The sequence below is a fragment of the Oppia nitens genome, unplaced genomic scaffold (assembly GCF_028296485.1).
Source record: "Oppia nitens isolate AA-2021 unplaced genomic scaffold, nextdenovo-longstitch-racon4-pilon3 scaffold1_pilon_pilon_pilon, whole genome shotgun sequence".
Taxonomy (NCBI): domain Eukaryota; kingdom Metazoa; phylum Arthropoda; class Arachnida; order Sarcoptiformes; family Oppiidae; genus Oppia; species Oppia nitens.
The window spans coordinates 2,769,047-2,784,395 of NW_026533199.1; the positions used below are offsets into that span (position 1 = coordinate 2,769,047).

The following is a 15,349-nucleotide window of genomic DNA, read 5'->3' on the forward strand; positions in this document are numbered from 1 at the left end:
CTAAAAAAATTAAATAATTATTACAAAACAATTGAAAACATTTATACATAATAATAATAATAATACTAATAATAATCTATTGATAAATATGCAAATAGACTATAAATTATATTGTATTACAGCTATAATAATAAACGATATAATAATTACACGAAATGTGTTACAAACGTATGTCAAACGTGTTAATCAAAAAATATATATTATATTCAATAGTATTCAATATATTACCTGTATTTATGAAGTCAACTATTATATCTATGACGCAATCAATTGCAATAAATATAGGAAATTACTCTAATATTTGTTGTAAACGTATGGCAACACAACACAAATGTCGTACAAATTTTGTTTAGACTCATAGTTTGTCCCCTAATATGTTTGGGTGTCAACAACAACTCGATTGACTTTAATTGGCAATTATATTGTGTGTGTGTTTAGAAATAGATTGCAATATCCCATACAATATGTAACGTTGTTTTTGGGAATCAATAGTATTATGGAGTCAATTATTAGTGTATTATTATTATTATGATATTGAGCTCAATGTATGTAATGTTAATAACTCAGAGTTTTTTCTAACTATAAGTAAATCTAATAATAATTTAGTGTTTGATTTGTTTTGAATGACTTGAATATCATATATAAAAAAGATTTAGATTTTTTCAATTTGAAAGCACTGTTTAATTGTGAAGTGAAAGTCAAGATTACAATTATAATACAAGAAGTCATGGATACCGATGATTATGATTTGTCGTACGAATCCGATAGTGAAGAAGACATTGTTGAGGTCGTCGTCGACAACAACGACGGACGTAGTAAAGAATGTACGGYCAGATCGATAGCTGTTGGCGGCGGAGAYCATTCGGGTCATAGCGAAGAAGATCAACTGATGGACGACACACCACTCGATATCGCCGATGATATACTCGAAGCCGAACCCGAATCAAGTGTTCGTATAAGAGATAAATACCATGTATTGAGTTTAGACGAGATTACAGAACTTATGAACCAATCGATCAGTGAAATACAGTCCGTCATCAGTGATCAGCCAAATAATATTATAAGAATATTATTGAATTACTTTAATTGGGATCAAACAAAACTATTGGAAAAGTATTTTGATTCAGACAAAGAACAACTCTTCAATGACGCCCACATTATCGATACGAACAAACCGTCGACATCTTCGGCCAACAAGAAGAACAAACACAATGAACTGGTCTGTTTGATCTGCTATAATGATGTAACCATTGATGATATGACATCGATATCTTGTGGCCACGAATTTTGTTTTTGTAAGTATTTTTTGTTTTTAGCCATAATTTGTTTTATGAAACTAGTCATTGAGTGCTATAAATAGATATTATAATAATTTTTTTTGTTGATTGATTTGATTTATGAATCTATTGACAGATTGTTGGCGACAATACCTAACAAACAAAATTATTAGCGAAGGCGTCTGTAACGGAATCAGTTGCGCACAAAACGGATGCGATATTATTGTCGACGACAATACCATTACTAATATTATTAAAAATGAAAAAGTTTTAGTCAAATATAGATATTTAATAACAAACAGTTTTGTCAGTTCAAATCGATTTCTCAGATGGTGTCCAACACCAGACTGTATGAGTGCCATCAAAGTTGACAATTATATTGAATTTATTCCCATTGAATGCAAGTGTGGCGCCGTTTTCTGCTTTATTTGCGGCGAGAAATGGCACGAACCGACCCGTTGTGATGTACTTAAGAGTTGGCAAAAGAAGTGTTTGGGAGAATCTGGAGAGAAGATTGACTGCGAGACTGCCAATTGGATTCTGTCTTTTACTAAGGTATATATTATATTGTATTTAAATATTCAAATATATTAATTGAATGTATTTGTAATTTATTTAGGAATGTCCCAAATGCAAGGCTGCCATCGAGAAGAATGGTGGCTGTAATCATATGACTTGTCGTAATCTTCAGTGCAGATTTGAGTTCTGTTGGATCTGTTTAGCCGATTGGTCCAAACATGGCTATCAACAGAGCTGTAATAAGTATGAAGAGAGCAAAGAGACTCAGACAGCACGAGCTCGACTCCAACGATACATTCATTACTGGACACGATTTCATAATCATCAGCAAAGTCTCAATTGCGAAAAGAAATTGATTGCCGAAGTGAACAATAAGATGGAAGAATTGCAATTTCTGAAAATGACTTGGGTTGAGGTCCAGTTTCTTATGAATGCATTTACTACTCTATGTAATTGCAGACAAACACTTATGTATACCTATCCGTTTGCATATTATCTAAAACGAAGCAATCAATCGTATATTTTTGAAGACAATCAGTCGAATCTCGAAGTAATGGTCGAAAGGTTGTCTGAACTCATGGAAAAGGATCTGCAAGAAGTCAAAGATATTACAGAAATGAAGAAAGAAGTTATTAATATAAGCAGATATGTTGAGGACAGACGCAAAGTGCTGTGCGATCATGTGGTTGAAGGTTATGATCGGGATATTTGGGAGTTTGAACGCTTGGATTAATACAAAGGGCTACTTAATCACTGCCATTAATGAGTCAATTATTACCACAATTTATGGATAATTTCTATGAAATTGCCACCCATTTGATTGATTGTAAAGTTTTATCTGATAATTATGTATAAGTGATCGGTATATTAATGATTAATATAGTATATATATATAGTATATACCGGTGTGATTATTATTTATGGATATTTAATGGTTTACATATTTTAATAAAATACAATTTTGGAAAATAATAATAAAATTATTTGAATATAATGTTTAGTCATTTATTTTATTAATCGATAATATACAATACATTTTACTAATAATTAAAAACAATATTATAAATTTTTATAAAATGCAATTAATCATATTGTATGATTTCAATGATGAATTTATTTAACAAAAAAAATATCTAAACAACTTGTCACAAAAAGAAATTAATTATATTGTAACGGATTGTTATATTGTTAGGGTACGGATTATTAAAATAAAATAACAAATTATAAACAAAAATATTACATTTATAACAATAAAATATATATAATTCTTACATTATAAAATTATGAAGTATCAAAATATGATAAAAATAAAATTTTTAAAATTATTTTTTTAATTAATTGCAAATTAATGATAACAATATTTTATATTTAAAATAGTAAAATCAACTATATTAACAAAAGTTACAATAATTATTAAATAAATATTTTGTTAAATTTGACAACATTACTCTTTTTAAATTGTAACTTTATGTATTGTAATCATAATTCATTAAAAATATTAATGATTTTATAGAATAATTAAGTAAAAATAACATTTAATCTAATAATAAATTTTTATATGTAAAACATCTGTGGATACTGTGAGGTAATAATGTAAAAAATGACATATAAATTATTATTTAATTTTAATATATTATTACAACTTATTTTGAGCTCATGTTTATACAATAGAGTCTTAGTATTATTAGTATTAGAACATTGAAAGAAAACTTTAAATATTATAAATTTGGTAAAAAGTTATGAGAAGTTGTAGTTTTAATATAAAAACTTAAATAACTTTTTTTTCCTGTTTTTTTTATATCTTTTTATAACTTTTGCTTTTCTCTATGTTATGTGAAAATTTCAATATAATCTAAAAACATTTGATCCATTTCTGGACAATTACTTTATTAATGATTAGAAATTTTATTGAAAAATTATATAGTATTAGAAAAATATTGACACATTTATTAATCCAATTCCTTGATAATCTGTATTAAATTTATGATTATTTCAATTATAGATTAAACTGTAGCTCTTATAATATTTTGTAACACAAAATTAAATCTCAAATAATTACAAAATAATACTGTAATTGGTTTCAATTGTATTTCTAGTAAATTATGGTATATATATACACTGTACCACTGTTATACATTATACGGTTATATACTGTATTATACAGTATTATACTGTGTATTACACACACACACACACACACACACACACACACACACACACACACACACACACACACACACACACACACATCTTATCTATTTTAAAAATAGTTTTATCWATAAAATTATATTATTTTATAGCTATTTTTTTTACTAATTCAACGTTGATTTTTAAAAAACTATTTTTAATATATCAATAATATTTAATATTAGGTAAATTATTTATTTCAAACTATAAGTTAAAAAAAACAATTTCAAAATATAGGTAATCAATCACAAAAATGTTTTATTTCAGATATTGTTTATAATCAATTATACATAGTATTTAAATATAAGTACAAAACAATTATACACATGTTTATTATAAATCTTTTATAATCATAAGTAGTTTTATTGTTACAATACTGAATCAAATTAAAAAACTATAAAATTAAGTATTTGTGTAATAAATTATTAACATTTCAATCAAATAAAAAAATATGAATTTACAAAAATGTTTAAACCATTGACGCGACAGAACTGTTAACAACAGACAGTTCCGATGACTCGATTCTCTTCAAGTCTTCATTAAAACTATTGATCCAAAGTTCGAGTTCAGGCTTTAAAATCAGACATTAAAATAACAGTCAATTTGAGAATAAATTCGTAAAATTAAAACATTTAATAATTTAATGACAAATGTCTTACATTTTTCATCATTGCTTTATCCCAAAGACTAAACTCATTCTTCTGTGACTTCCTTTTTCGCGACATATTCTGCTTTTGTCGTCTTTGCCATCGATTCTTCGTTGGTTTAGGTGTTGAACCCAATTGTGGCGAAAAGTCAAACCATTTCTTGTTTGCTGACGAATACTGACGTTTGCTTTTATTCCGATCGAAAGTCAGATCTAAATCTGAATCCATATCATAGACACTTGAATAGGCCGTGTCGTCCATCGAGTCGTTGTGTCCGACAATTGGCGACAAATTCACAACTTTATCGACTGTTGTTGTCTTCTTCCTCTTTGGCGTTCGCATCGAGTCCTGCATACTATCGACACTGTGTTTGTCGTCTGAAGACGAGTTCAACCAATCGTTCATTTGGTCCGTTTGACTGTCAAACAGTCGTGCCATTAGTCTGTAGAGCCGTCAGTGATAATCAATGGTAAAGATTGGATTAAGAAGTGGACACCAATTGAGACAAACGTTTCAATTGTTTATTAAATTAAAGTCAAATGCAATGCAAATGCAAATAGTATTACAAACGACACATAAATAGCGCCAAATGTATTAACAACACAACCAATCATTTCATTGATCCAATCATTTTGTTGACAAAATCTATTCAATAATAATAGTATTCAAACCATAAGATTGTCTGCAAAACTGTATGACTGACTCTATTTTTTTTGGTGTGAATTCCAAACGACAACGCATTTGTTGCTATACTTACCATAAATGACGCTAACATTTATAAGAGGTGCCAAAGGGAGGGGCAGTTTCGGGGGGGAAGTGATGGGGAAGTTATAGCCAGTGATTGGTTTATATTTTAATAACAATTCGATTGAATCATTCAATTGATTTGTCAAACATTAAGAAAATGTTTTTTATTTATTTAGTTTTTTTCTATTTATTTATTAAAATATTATTAGTCATAAAAAGTTAAATAATTGTATGAATGTATGCATTCATTCATTCATTCATTCATTCAATTAATTGATTGCTTTATCACTCAATCATTTCAAATAAATAAATAAATTGTTAAACAAAACGTCATTCAAATTGATATCATTTTTTTGAAATAGTAAAATGATATCAACTTTTCATTAATATAACTAAAGTTAATTAAAAGTCATTAAATATTGGTTTTACTTTTACTAATTTTTTTCTTAAAAATTAAATAAATAGAAAATTTGTTAAAAATATATTAAATATAATTTGATAGTTGTATTGATAATGAAATAATATCTACTAATTTTGAATATAAATATTAAGTAATAATCAAATAAAATATTGTAATAATTGGTAAAACATTTGTTTGACTAAAAATATGTTGACGTAATTGAAGTCAAATGAGTAATACATTTATATTTATATTAAATACAGTATAATAGCAGTCAGTAATGTATTCACTCCTCTATTTGTCACTAAATGATTGGTATTACTGTATTGAATGACTATTAACTAAACATTGTTTTCAAGTACAGTGTGTTGTCTTTAGTAACGATTGTGTGCTGTATTGTTGTGTCCAATAGTATTCACGTATTGTTTACTTGCAATCATCTGATGTCTTGTATATACACTGTATGTATGTTTGAGAGCCTATTATAGAGAGAGCAATGAATGACAACAACAATAAAGAGAGACTGAGTTTACAGTTATTAGTGTTATAGCCTTGAGTCGAGTGAATCGCACAATAAAACACTTGTTTTTATATTTAAGGATTTATATGATTTAAATTTAATATCAAATATATATTTTTATTTTATTAGTCTATCATTTGTTTAATTAATTTGTCATATGATTTACTATTGGATTCATTGATTAACATATTAAGTGATTGAGTTGTGTATCTGATTGCGTAATACGACTGTTGAAGACATTGTTGTTGTGATTGATTGAATCAATTCCTGTCTGTCGAGTGAATCACTCGTACGTCGTCTGAAATCCTTTGCATCATTTGATTGGCGAATCCAATCAATGCAAACAAATCGCGACTCTAAAGCCAAGACATCGGTCAAGAGTAGTAGTAGTAGTAGTAGTAGTGATCATAATAAACATCACAAAGGAGTTAATAATAACCACAAGAAAAACAACAATAAACCAAATCTGAGAGTACGTCCCACAAAACAGTTGTGTGGCGAACGTCTCGCTTGCAAAGGTTGGCCCACTTTTATTGACACTTATTTTTTTAAGGTGACAATCGACTCTCAATTGGCTTTTTGTTTTGTCTTCATTTAACCATTAGGTGCCAAACCTGAAGCTCAATATCTATGTCGTGACTGCAACTCATATCAGTGCAGTCTATGCGAAGAACTATTGCATGAAAATCGTGGACTCGAGTCTCACGATAGACAGCGACTGGTCGTAACTGATGATCAAATCATTTGTGACAATAACTGTCAAACCAGAAACTTAGCTGACATTCATTGCGTTGAATGTAATAAAAACTTTTGTTTTCTTTGCGACCAATCACTGCATACATCACATAATAAGAAAAAACATCAAAAGAAACCCATTGAACAAAACGAAGACAAAGAGGACAGCGACGAGTTTTATTCGTGTCAATACATATCATCCAAAGGTGATAGTAAACGAAAATCTGAGGCAACGGAGCCTTTAGATAATATAGATTTGAATTCGAGCGGTGAGGAGGAAGACGAGCCATCGCTCAGAAATCAATGCAATGGAACGGTTGGATCCGATGAAGTGGTGATTAACAAATGTAAAGGTAAATCATATTCAGAAGATATCGCACAGCTATCTATAGATAGTCCCATCAATGGTCAAACATGCGGTAAAATGACGAGAACTGGTACTCTTATAATGCATTCGGATATCAGTGAACCCGATGTCCGCCAAAGTTTTTTTCTGATCGATGAGAATGAACTGATGAAAGTTAGTTCCAGTGATGAGTTTGCAGCCAAAATGGGTTGCTCTCCAACGGCACTCATCAAAGTGGTCTCAATTTTTGGAAATACTGGCGAAGGCAAGTCTCACACTTTGAACTATACATTCTTCGAGGGAAAGGAGATGTTTAAAACATCGGCCGCACAAAACTCGTGCACAATAGGCATCTGGTGTGCATACGATCCATACGCTAAAGTTATTACAATCGATACGGAAGGACTACTTGGCATATCCGAGAACAACAATCGACGCACTCGTCTTCTACTCAAAGTATTGGCCATTTCTGACATAATAATCTATAGAACTCGTGCCGAACGACTCCATGAAGACCTGTTCACATTCCTGGGCGACGCATCACGAGTTTATGTCCAACATTTTTCCAAAGAGCTCAAAGCAGCCATTCAGAGGTGCAAACTGTTGTGTCCTCTTTCCGATCTGGTATGACATCCGTTATTAATAATTGAAACATTTATTGATTGATTTTTTAAATTAACATAAATAGGGACCAACTGTTATCATATTTCATGAGACACTACACACTGAAACTCTTTGCACTGGTATGTCTTTCATATGCTCTTACCGTAATAAATATTGAACACTATATTACTGTAATGTGATTTTTTCAAACAGAAAATGATCTCACACCTGAAGATTACATAAGAAAGCGCTTCCAACAATCGGATCAGTCTATAGAAGCTTTTAGTGCACTTGAATACGTTGGAACTCAAACCATAACACCGCCGACTAATTTCAAACCACTCCAAGAGACTGTTAGACGACATCTCAACAATACAACAGTTCGCTCGAGTCGTACTTCAGCTGCTGTATTCACGGCCTTAAAAGTAATTAATTGGTTTAATTTAATTAAGATTTTTAATAAATAATAATTATTATTATTTTAATTCAGATGTTAAACGAAAAGTTTTCCGGAGATATAAATAAATGTGTTTCGAAGCCATTCTTTGACGAGTATTTCAAGTGTTCTTCGCGGTGTATGTCTTGCAAGTGAGTCAAAAGCTTCTTTAGACTGTTGTCTTAATTGGATTTTAATTATAATTCAATGTTATTTTCAGCGCTCAATGCGATCACTCGATGAACCATTTGTCCGATGGCAAGTCACACACGGCTTCACACAAATGCAAATATCAACACCAATACAATAACCAAATCTTTATTTGCAAAGATTGTAATGATAGGGGAGAGCAAAATATAGTGATCCCTAAGACAGCAGCATCTGATGAGTCCACTTGGCTCGGTATTGCTAAATATGCGTGGAGTGGCTATATATTAGAGTGCAAGTTCTGCGGTATTATATACCGGAGCCGACAATATTGGTACGGAAATAAAGAGCCAACCGAACAGAGTGTTGTTCGTACAGAAATACAACACGTCTGGCCTGATGTTAGTCACTAAAGTTTTTTTTATAAAAAAGTTTAAAACAAAATAAAAATGTTTGTTTTGCACCATTTTTTAAATAGGAACCAATGCCATCTCAAGGTTCCCAAAATGTTGGTCAGAGAGCAATTGATACATTGGGTTATGTGTCGACAAGTGTCTCACAGATAACAGCCGGACCATCAAAAGTATTGGCTGATTGGATGGCAGATAAGATTGCACCGGCATATTGGGTACCAAATAACAGAATTCAGGTTCGGATTATTACACTAATTATTAATCTATTATTGAATACCAATTGATTATATGCTTTCTCCACAGCATTGTGGCGGATGTAAGAAAGAGTTTCAACCTTTGGATCAAAAGCATCACTGGTATGTCATACTGTATATTGTTTACATATAAATATTGTCAAATACTAATGAATATTTCATTAAATAATATAATTATTAGCCGTTTATGTGGTGGAGGCTATTGCGAAGATTGTTCGTCAAAGAGTCGTCCGGTTCCCGAACGTGGATGGGGTGACCAACCGGTCAGAGTATGTGACGAATGCTTTGAAAAGGGTATGTTTGTATCGGATGATTGGTTTGAAATATACTATTGATTTTATAATACGCTAATTAATAATCAGGTGAAAGAACAGTGGAATCACCCAATACTGAAGTGACCCCTCGTATTGTGGGAGAAATGATACAAAACGGCATCGAAACTATTGTTCAGGCAATCGATTATCCCATTGGTTAGTATTGTTAACACTTTATCTGTTAATCAAATTTAATGTATTAAAAATGTTATTATTTCTTATTAAAGAATGGATCAAAGACACGGCTCGACCTGAATATTGGATTCCCGATAAAGATATCACTAATTGTTTTGTCTGTAAAATCGAGTTTAACGAAAAGTTAGCAATACATCACTGCAGAGCTTGTGGTCAAGGAGTCTGTGATTGCTGTTCCCAAACTCGCAGATCAGTTCTTGAAAGAGGTTGGGATACATCGGTTCGGGTTTGCGATGACTGCCAAAAGAAGTCTACTCATCAATGATAATATTATAATGGATTGTTGTTGTTGTTGATGTAATTACGGTATTTGGTTTTATTAGAATTAATGTACATTTAAAATTAGAGGTCATCTCAGATGACCGCTTATTAATAGCCGACCGATTGGTTATATTGTAATTATTGCCGACATTTGTCTGTCTATTTAATTATTTTAGGTTTACGTTATCCGTTCATATATCAAGTCATACATTTGCACATAAATAGCACTCATTTTGATTCATAATTAATTAAATCTATTATTACATAATAATAGCATTAATTATATATACAAATATAAATATATAAAAATTATAAAATAATGTAAAAAAAATCATGAAATTTGTATATTTAAAAAAGACTGTCCCCAATATTTAACAAAATGTTATGATATTTTTATCAATCGTTTTACTATTTAATCAATTAATTTAATATTAATTAACGTATCGCAAGATAAGAGAGTAACTTAAAAAATATATAATTTATCTTTAATTTATCTATAATATACATTTAATTTAAGTAAATTATCTTTATTTAATAATAACAGATGTTTCTTAATAACTACCGTAATTATAATTGATTTTTATAGTGAAAATCATAAAATAATAAATAGAATCAAAAAAAAATACCAACTTGCTAAGATTTACTAATATTTAATCAAAAATTTATATTTAAAATAAATTAAATTACAAAAAAAATGAAAATCAAGATTAATATTATATTATTGCAATAATTGCAAAATTTAAGTTATTCTGTCATTGAAATTATAAACATTATAATCATTATATTAGATAATAATGTTAAATAATTTCCAGAAATAACATTGAAATGAGAACATGTGTCAACTTTTTATAAACAAACTATTTTTTGATGAAATCATATCTACAATACAAATGAAATCATAAAATAATTGTAAACTTATTTAATAATAATAATAATTGTCAGCTAAAAGTTGATTTATATTGTCCTGAAAAAATGATGGCATTTATTATCCAAAATGTTTGGTACAAAAAAACAAATGCCATTTCATTTTATCAAATGTTTACTCTTATACTATAAGAGTCTTATTATATTAGCTAACAATTTGTTTGTATGCTATTATAGATTATTTAAATAATAATATTTATATAATAATTGTTGTTTGTTTTTAAGTGTTTAAATTGCATACAATATTTGTAAGCTATTAAACTAAAAAATACGGTAGTTATTAGCAATGCTACTAATATTTTAAGATATATTGTATGTATTTATCTGGTATGCCATACAAGTTATTATAAAAATATTATATACATTATTTGTCCTTGTTAATATATTTTTAATGTTTATTTAAAAAATAATAATATAATTTTCAAGTTATTTATAATTATAAATATATATATAAATATATAATTCTAATATTATTTTGTATTAATGATTATAAAAGTTACTCACTTATCACATATTTATCGACGCGTTATTAATATTTATAAAAAAAATAACTAAAAATAAACTGATTTTAATGATGAATAAATATATGATATATATATAAGTTTTAAAAATCACAAAAAATTGTTTATGTTTTCTTAAAAACCAATATTTTATTATTAGCCGGCATTTCATGCATTGACACAAATGATAGTCCATTAGTTGTGGCCAACTCTTTGAGATCACGTATATCTCGAAGACCCCATTCAGGGTTTGATTGCCGAAGACTATCGTCAAATGAGACGTTACTGTCAGGTGTTATGACACCATCACAAGCATAGGGACCGTATGTCAGCAAAAGTCCCGATTTGGGCGACAATATCATTGACGAGCCTTCAAACAGACCGATAGTGCACTTCCACGGACTGATGTGTATAACATTAGCACAATATATGAGATCAAACTTTTCTGACTCAAAGATTGGCCACCGATTGCTAGGAGAAGACACATCCAATTGAACGGCCGGACAAACGTTTGTCAAATTAAAGTGTTTTATATATGAGTTAATCGATTCAAATAGACTTTGATCCACATCTGTTGGTTGCCATCGGATGTGAGGTAAATGTCTGGCCATATGTGTCACGTGTTGTCCCGAACCACTCCCTAGAAGTACATTAGATCCAACAATAATTGTTATTAAATAATTTTATTAAGACTTTAAATAAATTGATTTAAAACTTATTTCATAAGACATGAAAAATACAAACCTATTTCCAAAGCATTCAATGGTTGTATGTCTTGATTATTGTAGTGACTCTTCACTATTGTAGTCAACACTTGAAGAATGGCATCTTTATTACGGTCTGCGGCCGAGTATTTCAACATATTTATCGGCCGATTGTCACCAATTGTCACGAATTGTAACTCAGATTATTGAAAGTAATAATAATTAAAATATTTAAAACATAAAAATCATTAAATAAACTAAAATAATAAAAATAATAAACAATTGATAACTAAAGAGACATAAGTGATGACAATTGTCAAGAAGTGGCAATTTTTGACATTGTTTTCAACGATTCAATCAATTGGTCATAAAATATATGACAATAGGTGTCACTTGTGGTCACAAATTTCTGTATTTTTTTTATGTAACAAACATGTGATGTGATTGTCAACTGATATATAAAAAGACGATTTTTTCAAGACTTTGTTGTTTGACATAAGTTGTTGACAATGGAATCAAAGCCACCGAAAGAATCGTTGATTGTATTGAACAGAAGTGAGTCCATCGATGTGTCGAAACAAAGACTGCAGACGGAGGACACAGAAAGTGATTTGCTTGAGTTGACGGCATTGGGCGCCGGCCAAGAGGTCGGCCGCAGCTGTATTTACCTGTCATTCAAAGGCAAACGCATTCTTCTTGATTGTGGTATACATCCGGGTCTTAATGGTATGGATGCGCTGCCATTTGTCGACGTCATCGATCCGGAACAGATCGATCTGTTGTTGATATCGCACTTTCATTTAGACCATTGCGGGTCTTTGCCGTGGTTTCTACAGAAGACAACATTCAAAGGTCGCTGTTTTATGACACACGCGACGAAAGCCATCTACAGATGGCTTTTAGCCGATTGTATTAAAGTGTCGAATATATCGACAGATCTGATGCTTTACACGGAATCAGATTTGGAACAATCGATGGACAGAATTGAAACGATTAACTTTCACGAAGAAAAAGAAGTGTCGGGAATCAGATTTTGGTGTTACAATGCGGGCCATGTGTTGGGCGCCGCTATGTTTATGATAGAGATAGCGGGCGTCAAGATCTTATATACCGGAGACTTCTCACGACAAGAGGACAGGCATCTCATGAGTGCCGAAATACCAGCCATCAGACCGGATGTACTCATTGTTGAATCGACATATGGCACACATATACATGAGCCGAGAGAGGAACGTGAGGCCAGATTTACGGGAATAGTTTACGATACGGTCAGTCGTGGCGGCCGTTGTCTGATCCCAGTGTTTGCATTGGGTCGGGCACAGGAACTGCTACTTATTTTGGACGAGTATTGGACACAACACCCGGAATTACATGACATTCCCATATACTATGCGTCCTCATTGGCCAAGAAGTGTATGTCTGTATATCAGACATATATTAACGCAATGAATGATCGCATCAAACGACAGATTGCAATCAACAATCCGTTTGTATTCAAACACATTTCAAACTTGAAATCAATTGATCACTTCGAGGACGTGGGACCGTGTGTTGTGATGGCCACACCGGGAATGATGCAAAACGGATTGAGTCGCGAACTATTTGAGTTATGGTGTCCCGACACTCGCAACTGTTGCATAATTGCCGGCTATTGTGTCGAAGGAACACTAGCTAAACAGGTGTTGGCCGAACCCGAAGAGATAACCACATTGAGTGGCCAAAAAATAGCCCGTAAATGTCAGATAGAGTACATATCTTTTTCGGCTCACACCGATTACAAGCAAACGAGTGAATTTATCAGAGCTCTCAGACCACCGCACATAATGCTAGTTCACGGCGAGGCCAACGAAATGAATCGACTAAAGGCCGCTCTTTATCGAGAATACGAAGACTCAGATAATCCACCGACTCTTCATAATCCGAAAAATACGATTCCCGTTCAGTTGCACTTCAGAGGAGAAAAGACGGCCAAAGTTATGGGCAGTTTAGCCATTGACGCGCCAAAAGCCGGCCACAAGGTGTCCGGTGTTCTCGTAAAGCGTAACTTCAGCTACCATTTGTTGGCGCCGACAGATTTGAGCAAATATACCGATATGGTTATGAGTACAATCAGCCAAAAACTTAGTGTCCATTTCGGCGGCACTTTTCAAGAATTGTTCGACATTTTATCTCATTTTGATTGCGAGATTATCGAGAAGAACGGTTCCAAAACTTTAAGAGTTTTGCGCAAAATAAACATTGCGTTGAATACAAACAGTAAATTTATTACACTTGATTGGGTGGCCAGTCCGGTCACCGATATGTACGCCGACTCTGTTGTGGCACTGATACTGAAAAACGAAAACAGCGAACAAAACAAACAGCTGAACAAACCATTAGATCCGACTCTTATGTTTGAATTATTGAAAGAAATGTTTGGCGTCGAAGAGTTGACCACAAAAGGCGAAGGAAAGATAATGTGCTGTAATATTGATAACAATGAAGTGGAGATTGATTTAAGTAAAAAACAAATCATTAAATGTAACGACGAAACCATTAATTCAATGATAACTAAACTGCTTTCATGTCCCGCATCTCAAGTAACTACTAATTAATCCATTGATTATAATCATGTATTTTTAAATAAATTATTTTTTTCCAAATTTGTAAATTATTATTATTTTTTGATATATTTTTTTATAATATTATCGGTATTAGCATTAATAATTGATTATTTGATAATGGTAAATTATAATATATTGTTATTAATACATTTTGTTGACAATACTATCTTATTATTTTGTTTGCATAGTTACAATATAACAAACTACTAGTAAATAACATTGATTATATGTTAAAATTAAACTATTGAATTTAAATTAAAATATGTATCATAGCTATAAATATGATAACACATTCATGAATTGCATTTTTTAATTAATTTGGAAAACTAATAATTTTCCCAAATATATAATTACCGGTACTTATAAGTAATATTGGATTATGTACTATAAATAAATGATATCATTACTGTAAAGTACTTCTAAAAATAGTGTAAATGTATAAATATTTTTTGATAAATATATTTAACACAATTACTATCATATTTTCATAAATCAAGATTCTTGATATACTGTACTGTATTTGCCAGTAAAGGTAAAAAAAATTTAAAAAGTATTTTATATGTAATACTGTATTTGTATTCATAGCTAAGAAATGGTTAATAAATAAAGTAATATTA

General features: G+C 30.8%; 5 protein-coding genes across 7 annotated transcripts; 3 read left to right on the plus strand and 2 right to left on the minus strand.

Moving 5' to 3' along the window:
* The first annotated feature begins 541 nt into the window (after positions 1–541).
* Positions 542–2,692, plus strand: LOC128952003 (E3 ubiquitin-protein ligase ariadne-1-like). The gene is made up of 3 exons (XM_054297325.1): positions 542–1,295; positions 1,414–1,832; positions 1,897–2,692. Exons 1-3 carry the CDS (start codon positions 728–730, stop codon positions 2,527–2,529), a joined length of 1,620 nt encoding a protein of 539 aa, XP_054153300.1. The 5' UTR covers positions 542–727; the 3' UTR covers positions 2,530–2,692.
* A 1,760-nt stretch (positions 2,693–4,452) lies between these two features.
* Positions 4,453–5,347, minus strand: LOC128952899 (uncharacterized). Its single transcript, XM_054298359.1, has 2 exons — positions 4,643–5,347; positions 4,453–4,554 (listed from the first exon to the last, which is right to left on the minus strand). Exons 1-2 carry the CDS (start codon positions 5,066–5,068, stop codon positions 4,453–4,455), a joined length of 528 nt encoding a protein of 175 aa, XP_054154334.1. The 5' UTR covers positions 5,069–5,347.
* A 795-nt stretch (positions 5,348–6,142) lies between these two features.
* Positions 6,143–10,299, plus strand: LOC128953029 (zinc finger FYVE domain-containing protein 1-like). 3 transcript variants are annotated; one of them, XM_054298523.1, is made up of 12 exons: positions 6,143–6,815; positions 6,903–8,002; positions 8,067–8,121; positions 8,195–8,406; positions 8,472–8,569; positions 8,638–8,965; positions 9,043–9,213; positions 9,281–9,333; positions 9,413–9,525; positions 9,594–9,701; positions 9,773–10,046; positions 10,178–10,299. In XM_054298523.1, the coding sequence occupies exons 1-11, from the start codon at positions 6,635–6,637 to the stop codon at positions 10,003–10,005; spliced, it is 2,652 nt and encodes an 883-aa protein (XP_054154498.1). In that variant the 5' UTR covers positions 6,143–6,634; the 3' UTR covers positions 10,006–10,046; positions 10,178–10,299. The 3 variants fall into 3 exon arrangements, with proteins under 3 accessions (XP_054154498.1, XP_054154497.1, XP_054154496.1); XM_054298522.1 differs by having other exon boundaries at positions 9,773–10,037; XM_054298521.1 differs by having other exon boundaries at positions 9,773–10,299.
* A 1,251-nt stretch (positions 10,300–11,550) lies between these two features.
* Positions 11,551–12,339, minus strand: LOC128952900 (methyltransferase-like 26). The gene is made up of 2 exons (XM_054298360.1): positions 12,170–12,339; positions 11,551–12,065 (listed from the first exon to the last, which is right to left on the minus strand). Exons 1-2 carry the CDS (start codon positions 12,285–12,287, stop codon positions 11,551–11,553), a joined length of 633 nt encoding a protein of 210 aa, XP_054154335.1. The 5' UTR covers positions 12,288–12,339.
* Positions 12,340–12,393: 54 nt separating this feature from the next.
* On the plus strand, positions 12,394–14,756 carry LOC128953031 (cleavage and polyadenylation specificity factor subunit 3-like). The gene has a single exon (XM_054298524.1). The coding sequence runs from the start codon at positions 12,639–12,641 to the stop codon at positions 14,721–14,723; it is 2,085 nt and encodes a 694-aa protein (XP_054154499.1). The 5' UTR covers positions 12,394–12,638; the 3' UTR covers positions 14,724–14,756.
* The last annotated feature ends 593 nt before the right edge of the window (positions 14,757–15,349 follow it).